At 43.9% G+C, this 12,816-nt stretch overlaps 1 protein-coding gene across 2 annotated transcripts in view; it reads right to left on the reverse strand.

The window, feature by feature from the left end:
• The window catches only part of CPEB4 (cytoplasmic polyadenylation element binding protein 4), a 42,046-nt gene extending 33,380 nt beyond the window's left edge, over positions 1 to 8,666 (reverse strand). The window contains exon 1 of one of the 2 annotated variants that reach the window (XM_027901217.1): positions 5,953 to 8,666. In XM_027901217.1, the coding sequence (XP_027757018.1) occupies positions 5,953 to 7,074 (1,122 nt within the window). In that variant the 5' untranslated portion in view covers positions 7,075 to 8,666. The remainder of the gene's footprint in view (positions 1 to 5,952) is intronic. The other variant, XM_027901226.1, reaches the window with a different exon arrangement.
• Between the last annotated feature and the right edge of the window lie 4,150 nt (positions 8,667 to 12,816).

Genomic DNA, 12,816 nt, shown 5'->3' on the forward strand with positions numbered 1-12,816 from the left:
AAACAAACATACAACAAACCAATCAAACAAACACCACCACCTCCAAGCAACCAAAAAGAAAGAAACCTGCAGTCTTAATACACGACCGTGTTTAAAATTTCAGCCAGCGTTTCAAAAGACATTCATTGTACATGATTTTGAATAAACAGTGCTGTTTTCACAATATACAAGAAGCGACAGCCAGCAGATCTGGTTAAGAATGAGCTATTGAGACTCTGAATGTTCTACAACAACAAACAAAACAGTTTTGGACTATACACTGGACATCTCTGTCTACAGAAAAATAAAATTATTCTGATTCTCCTACTGTCTGAAAATAATTTCTAAGTATGTAAAACTGTTCCTAATAATGCAACCTCACTGCGAAGACAGAAGAATTCAGGACTTTCATGTTGTGATTTTGTCCTTGGATTCCTGCAGCCTGGGCAAACCACCTCCGTGACTCCAGTGATCTCCCCTCCGGCATCTCGACTATTTTATGTTTAGAGGTCTTGTAAAAATTGGAGCCACCAGTACAGAGGAAATCACTAAATTCTAATCCCTATCCCAATTTTATTTTTCCAAGTCCAAAACCATTTCATTCCAAAAAGAAAGTCACTTGGTGCAAAGCACATGTAAGATATACTGGGACATCCTCCCATGCAAAAGAAATTAAATGAATTTTTCATGCAGAGGAAGACCATACTTTGCACTTTAAAGGCTCATGCCTAAATTCTCTTGCACATCAAAAAGATGTACATCCAACTTAACTATGAAAGTGCAGATTTATTATATTTAATCTGCACCCACAGCGTTACCATCACCTGAACAATTAAGATTCCAGAACCTGAGAGTTTCTGTCCAGCACTTCCCAGGAAAGGCCTCCCAGGGTTAAATCCCAGAATGTATAAAAAGTCAAGCCTGGTAAGGTATGAGCTCTTGCTGGTAGCTAAGTCTGGGCTCGATCTCTTAAAATAAGGTTTATCTGAAGTCCAAGGCACCAATAATAATGCCAAAGATGCCACAGCACCAAGTGATTACTGAAGGTGATCAAGGAGTATTTATAGAGTAGGCACAAGTGGAGCTTGTTTCACACATTTAAATCTTTGCCAAACCAGATTATTTGTACAAATCAAAAAACTCACAACTCTGTTTGTACCCTCATTATAGCACAAGAAGCCTGAAACTTTCTGAAACCTTGTTCCTGTTTCCCAGAACTCAAAAGCTGTGTGTCTCAGGCACAGTGAGGTGTACAGGGAGAGGCAACATCATCATATTTATCATCATAAATACAAGTTCCACGTTTTTCTTTTAACTGCAAAGCAAATTTGGACTTGATTATGCTTCTGGGTAAGCTTCTCCTCCTTCCCACCACCCTGCAAATGCTGTATTCCAGCTCCCAGTTCAGCATCCAGTGAATTAAAGGCTTTGAATAAACAGGTTTTTCCTGAAAGGATGTTGCTGTAATTCTGCCCGGATCATCTTTTATAGCTTCACCAGGGAACAATAAGAAGGAGCTGGAAAAGTTAAGTGGCACATAAGACAGGAGGTTTTTTTGGGAGGGCACAATTTTGGTTTAGTCAAACTTGAACTTTTTAAGTGTTAGAAATGACAGACCTGTATATACATTTCCAGTAACGTGTCTGATTCTATTTTAGCCATAAATTAAGTTTTCTATGTATCTTCTAAAAAACACTTCCCATAGTATCTTGCGTTCTCACTCTTTATGTTGGGCTGCTAAGTCTGCAACTTTCAAAGCAAAACGCTTAATAAGAGTACTCCTTTTAATCTTAGGAAAAGACAAACATAATTCAAATAGCTTCTAACAAAAGCTCTCTTTAAACAGAAACCCTGAGGTCAAAAACACACAGGAGGGCCAAAGCCCAAGTATTAACGTCAGTAGTAAGTTTATAAAACAAGAACAGTGTTAACTTCCACAGCACTTAACTTGTGCATGTCATACCACATTAGAGTGCTGCTAATCCCACAGATCAGTAGCTGTGGGGAACAGCACACAAAACACTAATTACTACACAACTGATGTAGTTATAGAAAAATGGGTGAGCAGGTTTAAAAATCCAGCTTTAAGTATTTATTCTATTTTCAAATGATAGTTTGAAATTTCTTGGAATAGTTGCTGTTGCTAGAATAAAACTGGAATTCTGCAAAACAAATAACCCCTTTTTATGCAACCAGCCCCCGTGAGTTATGAAAAGGTTCCTCAAAACCAACCATTAAAATAAAGGGGCATAGCAAAGAAATTTACTTGCAAAATCCTTTCAAGAGGAAAGTTTAGCAAATGCATTCAAGAAGTTTTTTAATTCCAGTTCCCGTGAATTTGTTTAATGCACTTATTAAATCAACCCATTTCTATGGGCAAACAAATGCTGACGTACAGCTCAGAATTCAAACACGTTTTGTAATCACGTATGTGTTTTCTCAAACATTCCATATCTGCCTGGGGGAAGAGCAAGTCTCTCTGGCACAGCCCCTGGATGGATTTGGAAGGGGTTATATACCTGGAAACCAGCCACTGTAGAAGAAAGGAAAAAACATTTTGAACAAGTGGATATAATGAACTGCTCTCATGTACAAAATTCTTTGAAATGGGCAGTTATTTTCAAGGCTGATTCCGGGAAGAAACACAAATTATTTTTAAGCATTTTTACAGAACGCTATTGCTTCACTTGCTTGTGTCTTCAGAGACCAATTTAAAAAAACATCGTCACGCATTGAAGATGAGATCTGGAAACCTGGAAATGCCTATCAAAGCAAGATTTATGCATTGCATAACAGGCAGGATGTTCCACTCATGAGGAAGTGCAAGTACACAGCTAAAGGAAAGCCAAAACAATCTTCAAGGCAGTGCTGCCCTAAAACACAATTACTGAGCACCCAGTCTGTCAGTGCTGCTGGGAGAGAAGGAGAAGAAATTATTTTAAAAATCAGTAACTTTGAAAGGTTCAATAGTCACAGTTAAAGCATTTTCATGTATTAAATCTCAAGGAAGGCTGTCAGAGTCAAAAGACTCCATTTTTTTTCTTTTTAATTTTAATTCAGGAACCATTTTTTCATTTGGAGACCATTTCCTTTTCAAACGAACACACAAAGAACAATGGCTTTTCTCTTTTCAAAAGACCTTTGAAGGGGGAAGCCTGCCCAGTGGCTAAAGCACAACATCAAAACTTAATTTCATTAACAGATCTAGTACGTCTTCTCTGACCTTGCTTCCAGTTCCAAGACGTTCCTACAGACAAGCTACTTCTGAAACACTAGGAGACAGAATTCCAAATGGAAAACACTTAGAACAGAAAGCACAGGGTTTGCATGCAGCCCTCCACACCAAGCATGGCATCATCAAATTGCAAGGTTATCTAACAGATCACCACAGTATTTTCCTTTCATCTGAACCATTTGGAGCACCCACTTCATCCCAAGAATCGAAGGGCCACGGGCAGGAATGTTTGAAGGGAGCAGGAATTCACATCAGTGGCTTATGGGGATATTATGCAACGTCGTCCTCTTCAAAGAGGAAGCGAGCACTTACTCCTGGTTACCCTAAGATTCCCATCAAAATAGACAGAATTCTGTGTGTCAGCAAGCTTTAGAGTAAAAAAGAAAGCGATCCCCAAATATTTACAGTTGCTGGTTTGCATTTTTCCTTCTAAAGAAACTAATTTTCACTAGATTGCAGCAACACTCGTTAATGATTTAAGCAGCAAAACATAAATATTAAATGAAAGGGATAGTTGTATCAAATTACTCCATTATGTTGCTGCAGCAAAGACAGCTTTCAACTATTTCCTAAACAGGAATCTAAGAAGATTCCAGTAACAAAATAGCCTTGTCCACTACATGATTGCTACTTCATCTAGCACATGAAGGATACTTCATATAGAGAGATGCATGAATACAAATATATGCTAAACTCCTTATTCTGCTTTGAGTCAGGCATAGAATCAGCATAATCAAGAAAAAAATAAAAAAAGACATCAGAAGTCAAATTTTACATCATTTGGTTCCAGCGATTCAAGAATTCAGTGTGCTTTCAACACTCAGCTAAGTGACCAAAGGAGCTACAGATTTTATACCAAAAAAAAAAAAGAAAGAAAGAAAGTTGTAAAAAGCAGTTGTCCAAGATGGCTTCAAAATTAATCAGCATCTTTCTAGGGCTGCAGTGCTGAAGTCCTGTTCTGCTGCCCTGCCCTTTTCCTCACAGAAGTGACAGTACCAGACTGGAAAGCACTTCACTCCACACTTTCCTTTTCTTGGCACGAAGGAGTGTCAGACTTGGTCTTGACATGTACAGCTTCATCCGAGTGTTTATGTAAACAGACACCAACATTCTACACAAAAACTATTTCTTTACCATGATCAAACTACGTGTGTCTGCTATTTTATGTCTGGAACACCATCCACAAGTTAAGGTTGACTTTGCCAGTTTTCTTTAATTTCCTTGATGCCAATCCAAGCACGTTTCTATCCCTGTGTATATATTTGGGGCTTATACACAGCAGCAAGGACACACTTGATCTCATTCTGTCACTCTGAACATCAGCTACGTGTCAGGGTACAGAGTGAATCAAACCCTGAGCCAAGTCTCGCTGCAGTGAGGCTGAAAAAAGACCAGTTCCAGCTGTGCCCTTTTTCTAATGGTTTCAGTGCATAAATTCCATATGCTGGATACAGGTTGCTTCTATTCATTACAAATCCTGACATTAAAATCAGTTATTACTATATGCATTCTAAATTTAGAAGGGCTCTACCTGATGGTGAAGCAGCCAATAGCTCTGCAGTAGAAAAAAAGGGCCCTAAAGGAAAGTTATTGCCAGAGCTGCTGTGCTGTCAGCAGGCCCTGCACAGCACCAAAAAACAGCAGTTTGCAAAGAACCCAACTATCCACAAACCCACAAAGTCATTATTAAGTGTATTTCTGTTTCTTTACACCATGAAACATATTGCACAGTTTTTATCCTCGAAATTATTTTAAGTAGGTCACCCTGGGTGCCTTGCAGCATGGCCAGAAATACTGCAATCACATTGAGATTTTTGCTTTTGCCCTCATTTGAAGAGCTTGAAAAACAACCCTGGAAATGTAATAGAGCTCTTGGGTTGTTTAATTCACCCTAAAGGAGTTTACAAAAGGCACACACACACATAAAAGCTTGGTTTAACTAGTGGTCAGATGAAAAGAAGAGTACTTCTGTTTTAATTTCTACTGTAAATTAGGTTCAACATTATACAATTCTTTTCAAATTCATAACAAGTCAGCCCCAAAGGAGAGGCTGAACTGCCACTGCCTCCTGCCAGGAGAAGGCAATAGCAAAAATATAGGAGACCACCAACTGACACTAGTACAGATCTAATTTTAGTGCTGATTTATTTAATGGTTTGTAACCAGAATTTGCTGCCATTACTGAGGAGAGCAAACTGCACCAACTACCATCCTGTATTAAAAATAAAAAAATCAAAGTTTAAAAAAAAAAGAAAAAAAAAAGCTACACAAACTATGTTGCACTGCAAGTCCAAGTGATACCGGAAAACAAAATACACTTTTCTCAGATGTGGTACATTCTTGAGTACTTTAAAAGGCCTCAGATGTTTCATACTCCAACAGGCAGCACTTTTTTCCTTATTCCTTTTTGTAGATATGCTTGCTGCTGGTAACTAAATTTCTTCATTGGCTATTTCTCTGTGTGTAAGTATTAAGCTGAAGGAAAGTGGCTATTACAGGTGGCTGGTAGGCAGTGGATTATTTATCACCATCACTATTAAAAAAACCGCATGAATCACAGCTTGGAGGATCATCCCCATTATGACATTTCAATTTCAATATTTTTTTTTTTTTTTTTTAAAGTTGCAAGCACAGGAATCCTACAATCAGGCTGTGCTGTTCCAACACACTGCACTACCCATGGCATTTTAATGCACTTTGGGGTTATTTTTCTTATGGACAGAAGAGAGTGTGCTCACCTGAAAGGGAAAAATGTTGTCAGCTCTATTCAAACTGTCTTCCATCCACGATTTCGGAGCGAAGGCCGAGCTGGGCCGGGCGTACTTCTGCAGCTGGATGTGATTACTTGCAAAATTCTTCTTTAAGGGCGAGATGGAGTTCAAGGGGGTTATCCCTCCATTCAGTCCCCGGCGGTGGTCTCGGCCTTGGGACCCTCCCCACCCACCGTATCCGCCGCCACCGGGGCTCCACGAGGATGGTGTGGGAGAAGGACTTTGGTAGCTGCTCCATGGAGAAGGTGGCTTGTTAAGATTATTAGCCAAGTGAGGCAACTGATTAAAAGCAGCATTTCTGTGTGTGAATGGAGGTGGGTGAGGACTTGCAGGAGACCTCCTCTGTTGCTGATGCTGATTGTGATGATGCTGAAAATGGGGGTGATGAGGGTGGTGCTGAGAGAGGGGTCCGATCTGGGGGGAAAAGCTACCACCAAAGCCAGGGCTGACGTGATGTGGAAAATTCTGAAACAGCAGAGCACCATTATTAGCTGAGGCAGTAGGGACCCCTCCCTGATGGAAAAAACTTGCATCTTCATTGATTATTGTAGAAGAAGAAGGAGCAATAGCTGCAGACCAGTTACTAAAACCAGTCAGAGAAGATGCAGTGGATGTCAAGGGCTGTGTCGAAGTACCGAGCCCCGAAGCCTCTTGATAATCAAATCCTGTTAACACCGGCGATTCTATTCTGATTTTCTCCTTTCCATTGCCATTCTCTGAAGAATTATCACCCTGGTTTTCTTCAGTTTTAGCTTTCTCGGGTTCAGAGAGCATGCCTGCTTCCTGACTTTGACCAGGGGAAAGCTGCTGTTTTTCTAGGGACTCTTGCTTTTCCTGTTGCTGAGTTTTAGATTTTTCTGACCCCAGAATCTCATCCTGAATATTATGGGCAGCTGGAGCAGGAAAGAGCCAAGCTGACCCAGCACTACTGCCATTGGCAGCTGTGTTATTATTTATAAAAGCAGCAGGGCTGGGGGTTGCATTTTGATGATGGTGTGGAGGCTGCAGATGTGGATGAAATCTGACTGGAAAAGCTGACTTATTTCCAGTGTTGTTTTGCACTAACACTCCAAACCCGTAATCCCCCATTTATTATATTTAGGGTTTGAATCCTCCCTGTAAGAACAAGTTGATGTTTAGTGTTTAGCTTGTCCTCTTCTGAGGCAAGATTAGCAAGTATCCTGTTTTTCACTAGATATTCCAGTTTCTCCCTCCACGCTATTTGTTTCAGATTTGGATAAAGATGTTTGCTTTTTTGCAAAAGATAGATCTCTTCAACTATTTCAATGTGTCAATTTGTGTCCGTTTCCTTCCTTTGGCCAGGAGGAAGGGAAAAATAAATCTTTGGTTCACAAAATAAGAGGTTTCCTTTTTCGAAAGGAAATGCACAGCAATGAGAGAAAAAGCTTCTGGCGAATAAGGATAAAGAGATTCTAACTATGCTGTTTTTTTCCTCCTCAGCAGCCTTGACTCGCCCATAAATGAGTTAAGAGGGAAGAAAAAAAAAAAATACAATGACGTCTGGTCCCTCAACCCCTTGGCAGCGAAAAATAGATTTAAATCTGGAATAATTTAATACATCTCTATAATCTAATATATATTTGTGTCCTGTTTAAAAAGAGTCTTTGCTGTGGACAAGGGAAAAATTTACCTCAGGATCTCAGCATTCAGAAGGGTGAAAAGGGTGAGTGAGTTGCAGAAGAGGCTTTTTCCCTGTGCTGCTGGGTATAACCTATTATATTTAGCAATAATATACACCGTGTGTGTGTGGTTGTTTAAAGGGGTAAGATCTTATCTCAGGAAATCAGTATTCTATGTGTGCTGGGTGGGGAGTGAGTTGTGCAGGAGAAGGGTGGATTCTTGATGCTGCTCCTTCTGGGCTGGGTTTCAGAGCTCGCCAGACTCGCTTCTTATTTATGATCCAATATTTGCGTGTCCTTCATAAGAGTCCTGGCTGTCCGAGGAGGGAGGTTTTCATCTCAGAAATCAGCATTCACCGTTCGGGGAAGGGAAAGGAGGGGACAGCGCAGGAGGAAGGGGAAGGAGGTTTTTCTCGCTCTCTGCTGCCGGGAGGGTGTTTTGTGGTGCGGGGCTCGCCTCCTTCCCCGGGAATCGCGGCTCTCCCGCAGCCCAGCGAGCCCCTGGAGACGCGCTCCCTCCTCAGGCTCTCGGCGTCCAGCGGGGCCGGGCCGTGGGTGCCCCGCGTGTCCCCCCGCCCTCGCTCGAGCCGGGGGAGGCAGGAGGGGTTTTACCTCAGCAGCGCAGCAGCCTCCGGCAGGGAGGGGAAGGCGCGGCCGGCCGGGCTCCTCTCTCCCCCATGGAAGGTGTTTAAGCGGCTCTCCCGGGTCGCCCGGCGGGGTCGGGGCGGGCTCTGTGTCGGGGCGCAGCGCTGGGGGCTCCGGCGGCGGCTGCTCGGGGCGCTCGCTGCCCTGCGGCTGCTCGGCTCGGCTGCGGGCGGGCCGTGCCCCTCATGGACCGGCCGCACCGCGGGGGGGGGTAGGGTTCTCCGCGGGGACGCTGCTGCGAAGATCTGCAAGGGCGAGGAGACCGACAGCCTTCGGTAGCCGGCGACGTGTCCCCGGCGCGGAGTCTCCGCTGCCGCCGCCGCCTTGTTTCGCGTCTTTTTCTTCCGTGTGTTTGCTGCTGCCTCCCCCGCCCCCCACCCCCCCGGCGGCCGCCGCAGCCGGTGCCTCGCTGGTCCCCGCGCGGCCGCTGCCCAGCCCGTGCCGCCCGGACCGAGCGGCCGCACCAAATGACAACCAGCTGGCGGGGGCCGCGCGGCGCTTCCGGGGCGGTGGCGGCCGCGCCCCCCGGCCCGCCCCCGGCCCCGGCTCCGGCTCCGCCCGCCGGGGTGCCGCTGAGCGCCGCCATCTTTGGTGAGGGCAGGAACACCCCGGCTCGGTGCGCCCGCCCGCAGCGCGGCCGCCATGTTGGGTGTGGGCAAGAGGTCAGGCGGATGCCGGCGAGGCCGCCATCTTGGAATGAGGAGCGCGGCGCCCGCCATGTTTGTGCAGGGCAGGGCGTCACCTGTCACCGGGCTGACAGTGTGTCCGCGGTGTGATATAGAGGGGTCTGGCTTGGAAAGGGACTTTAAAGATCATCTAATTCGACACCTTCCACCAGATCAGGTTGCTCAGAGCGCCGTCCAACCTGGTCTTTTAACACTTCCAGGGATAGGGCATCCACAGCTTCTCTGGGCGACCTGTGCTAGAGCCTGAACACCCTCACTGGGAAGAATTTTTCCCTATATCCAACCTAAATTGTCCCTTTTCAGAGGGGTCTGCTGTTCCCCCTTGTCCTTTAACTCCAATTCCTAATGCAGAGTCCCTCTCCGGTTTCTTTGTAGCCCCTTCAGATACTGGAGGGGGCTGTGAGGTCTCCTCACAATCTTCTCCAGGCTGGACAATCCCAGTTCTCTCAGCCTTTCCTCACAGCAGAGCTGCTCCATTCCTCTGATCATCTCGGTGCCTCCTCTGGACTCACTCCAAGTGCTGTCCCAGCTGGGCCCCCAGGGCTGGAGGCAGCGATGCAGGGGGGTCTCACTGAGCGGGGCAGAGGGGCAGGATCCCCCTCCCTGCTGCCCACGCTGTGGGATCAGCCCAGGACACCCCCAAGTCCTTCTCTTCAGGGCTGCCTGCTCTCAGTCTCATGGCTAATAGCTAAAACTGAACAGTCCGTGAAAGGCTGCCTTTTTGTAACATCCTTCAACACCCCTGGGCTGCAGCCCCTGCAATGGCCTGGGTTGGAAGAGACCTTAAAGCCCATCTTGTTCCATCTACTGCAAGTGCAGTTTATACAAAAGTTCATTTTGGGGATGGATGCTCTTTTTGCCCATCTGCAAATTAAAATATGCTTATAAAAATATAGTTGAAAAATAAGCGAAAAGATAAGTGAAATTAAAAAAAACTATGTGTATATGCACCAGTAGGAAAATCAAGTGTAAAAGGAAACATACAGAAACATTTCCTCAGTAGTTTTCATTTAGTATTGGGGTGTCCACTACTGCTTGCTCCAAGACTTTTCTGCCTACTCAGTCGCATGATTGTAGGCTTGGATGATGCAGATACTTTTACCAAACCCAGTATTTCCCAACAATTTTATTAAATAAGCTTTTTGTTTGCAATCATAGATACCCTGTTTCATTGTGTGAAAACGGACTTGTTTACGTATCGTGAAAACATCATTGTGAAAATATAATTACTGGTTTATAGTTTCCCCTTTTGTTTACTGCTTGCAACCTATGTGAGCCCATCTGATACTAAGTATTATTTTCTCTGTATTTTTCTAGTCATACTGTTATTATCATCATTATCATCAGATTCAGGGTTAACAGGCACTTCTGTCAGGATGCCATGAACTTGGCTCCAGCAGCTGATTGCTATTCCATGAATAGTTTGGGAAAGACTGAGTAGATGGCCTTAATTTAATTTCAGGCACACCCTTGCAATGCATTAGGGTAGATGCAGATGCACGAGAGTGATACGAGCAGAACAACTTCCAAAATCTGACTGTAATCACTTTGCTTGACAAACATGGTTTGCTCAAACCATGGGAGGTTTCTTAACAGCCACCAGTGGGATGGTATCAGCTGCCCAGCAGCATTTGTGTCAGTTTATTCAACCTCTTGGAGAAAAAATGACTGAACAATGTGCAGGGATTGCAGTCACCGTAATAGTTACACAGAAGAATAAATCACTGAGAAAGTCAGAACTGTCTACAAATAAGTGCATTTAACAACCTGTGAGGGAGTTGCCACTTTGGTGACTGGGTGATGTAACAAGAGTCTCAAAGAACACAAAGCATGACACCGTCATAGAACCACAGAATGGTTTGGGTTGGAAAGGATTTTAAAGATCCTCTCATTCCAGTCACCTGCCATGGGCAGGGACATCTTCCACTAGACCAGGTTGCTCCAATTTTTTTAATCACTCAAGCCTTAAGCTTGAACCCTTGTAGAGTCAAATTAACACTTTATCACATAGTGAGTCACACACTGATTTTCCTGTAGCTTATGCCTTGACCTAACTTTTGGATGAAACTTGAAACATAAGATCCAAATAATTAGAAAACTCCAAATCCCTCAGCATTGAAACTGTGTGAATCGAACTAATTTAGAAATTTAATCTTAGACTTACCGCAACAATAAATATCCAAGAGTATTTTTCAGTGAGAAGGAAAGGGCAGATTTTTCTCAGTAGCATTTGCTCACACACAGTGATGAGATTCATGCCCAGATTTGCTGCCACATCCACCAAATAGGTCCCTGCAGCTCAGTCCTGATGTATCCAACACTTTTCACCTGAAAGAGATTTCAAACTGAATGACACTTGAAGTGCTTTAAGTCATCATGGTACCTTCCACTAATCACTACCAGCATCTAATGGATTCATTCCTGGAAGCACTTTAACTCTTCTGGGTACCTTAGAGGAGGGGATTCCTCTGGCCTTTCCAGCTGACATCATTAGGCAGCTTTAGCTGATGACTGCCAATGGCTCTGTGCACTAAGCAGGCTCCCCCAGAATCAATCTCCAGGATCACAAAACCCTTAACAACCTCTTCACTGCGAGACTGAATCACAAGTGGGAACATATTGCTTTCCTCCGAGGATTAGATTTCTTAGCCTGCTTTTATTCTGACAGTCTCACCATAACATGTCATGCAAAAAGTCCTTGACTGTGACTCAGGTCACAGGAAAGATTGAGGATGGCTGAACTGGTGTAGAAAAATCTGTGTGCTCACTTTTGCTCAGTCAGAAATAATCTTGAGATCTGTGATTTGTTCGGGTCTGGTGCAGGGCCTGCTCTGTCTTTCAGTGCTACACACAACGAAACACAGCAAAGGGGAACATCTTCAGTTTTGCCGGGTGTGCTGCATAGCCTTGGTAAGGTCATACGGCCCATGAGATGTGGAATTGCTAATGATAATTTAATAGATTAGCTCACAAATAAACTAAACCTGAAAGCAAATGGAATCCCCAAGAAGCCTCTCCAGCTCAGTCACACGGCTCGTCCTGGGAGAATGTAGGAGAGCAGATGTGCCGTTTGTGATACGCTCTGAGTGTTATCAAATCAAGGTCCCATTGAGCTAAGAAGTGAAAGGACTTGCAGAGCTGAGAAGGAACTCCTTATGGAAATGCCTTGCCAGCAACCCTCTTTTTTTAAAAATCAAAGTACCGTCAGCTCTCACACATCTGTTGATTGCAGCTGTCACGGTGTCATCCGGAGAGAAAGGTGAGCCCTCGGTGACTCAACACACAAACGTCAAACATTAGCACAGCACACACTGGAGGAACATCACATTGATGCACCTATTTCGCACTGTTGGTGGGGAAACAGAATTCAAGTCTCACTGCTGTGCAGTTAAAGTCATCTGCCTTAAGAAAAGGGAGGAGAGAGAGGATAATAATCTCTTTTATAGGGGCAGCATTATCAGCCGTATCTTATGTATCAAAACCTGTAACTGCTGCTTTCTTGAATGTCAAAAGGCCTATTAGGATGTTCAGATCTCCGGTTTTATACTAATAATCATTGCTGTATCTTGCCCACACAACAGTCTACAGCATATTAACACAGTTTAGTAAATCAAATTTAAGTTCAAAATTAACACTATATTTACAGCACAGGGAGTTTATGAAGGATTCAGTGGGATATACTAAAATTCAAAGGGATCATTTATGGGTATATTAGTCACTTAGATGTTCCTCTACATTACTTTAGGTCTAGTGTATCACAGAAGACACAGGACTTGCTCACAGTCGGTGGTAATAAAAGCAACCAATAGACCTGAAAAGCTGCATCAACATTTTATCTTAAACAATTGCTCCAGGAAGGC

The sequence above is a fragment of the Empidonax traillii genome, unplaced genomic scaffold (genome assembly GCF_003031625.1).
Source record: "Empidonax traillii isolate 1590-97213 ecotype Southwest subspecies unplaced genomic scaffold, ASM303162v1 scaffold22:size5013007, whole genome shotgun sequence".
Classification (NCBI taxonomy): Eukaryota; Metazoa; Chordata; class Aves; order Passeriformes; family Tyrannidae; genus Empidonax; species Empidonax traillii.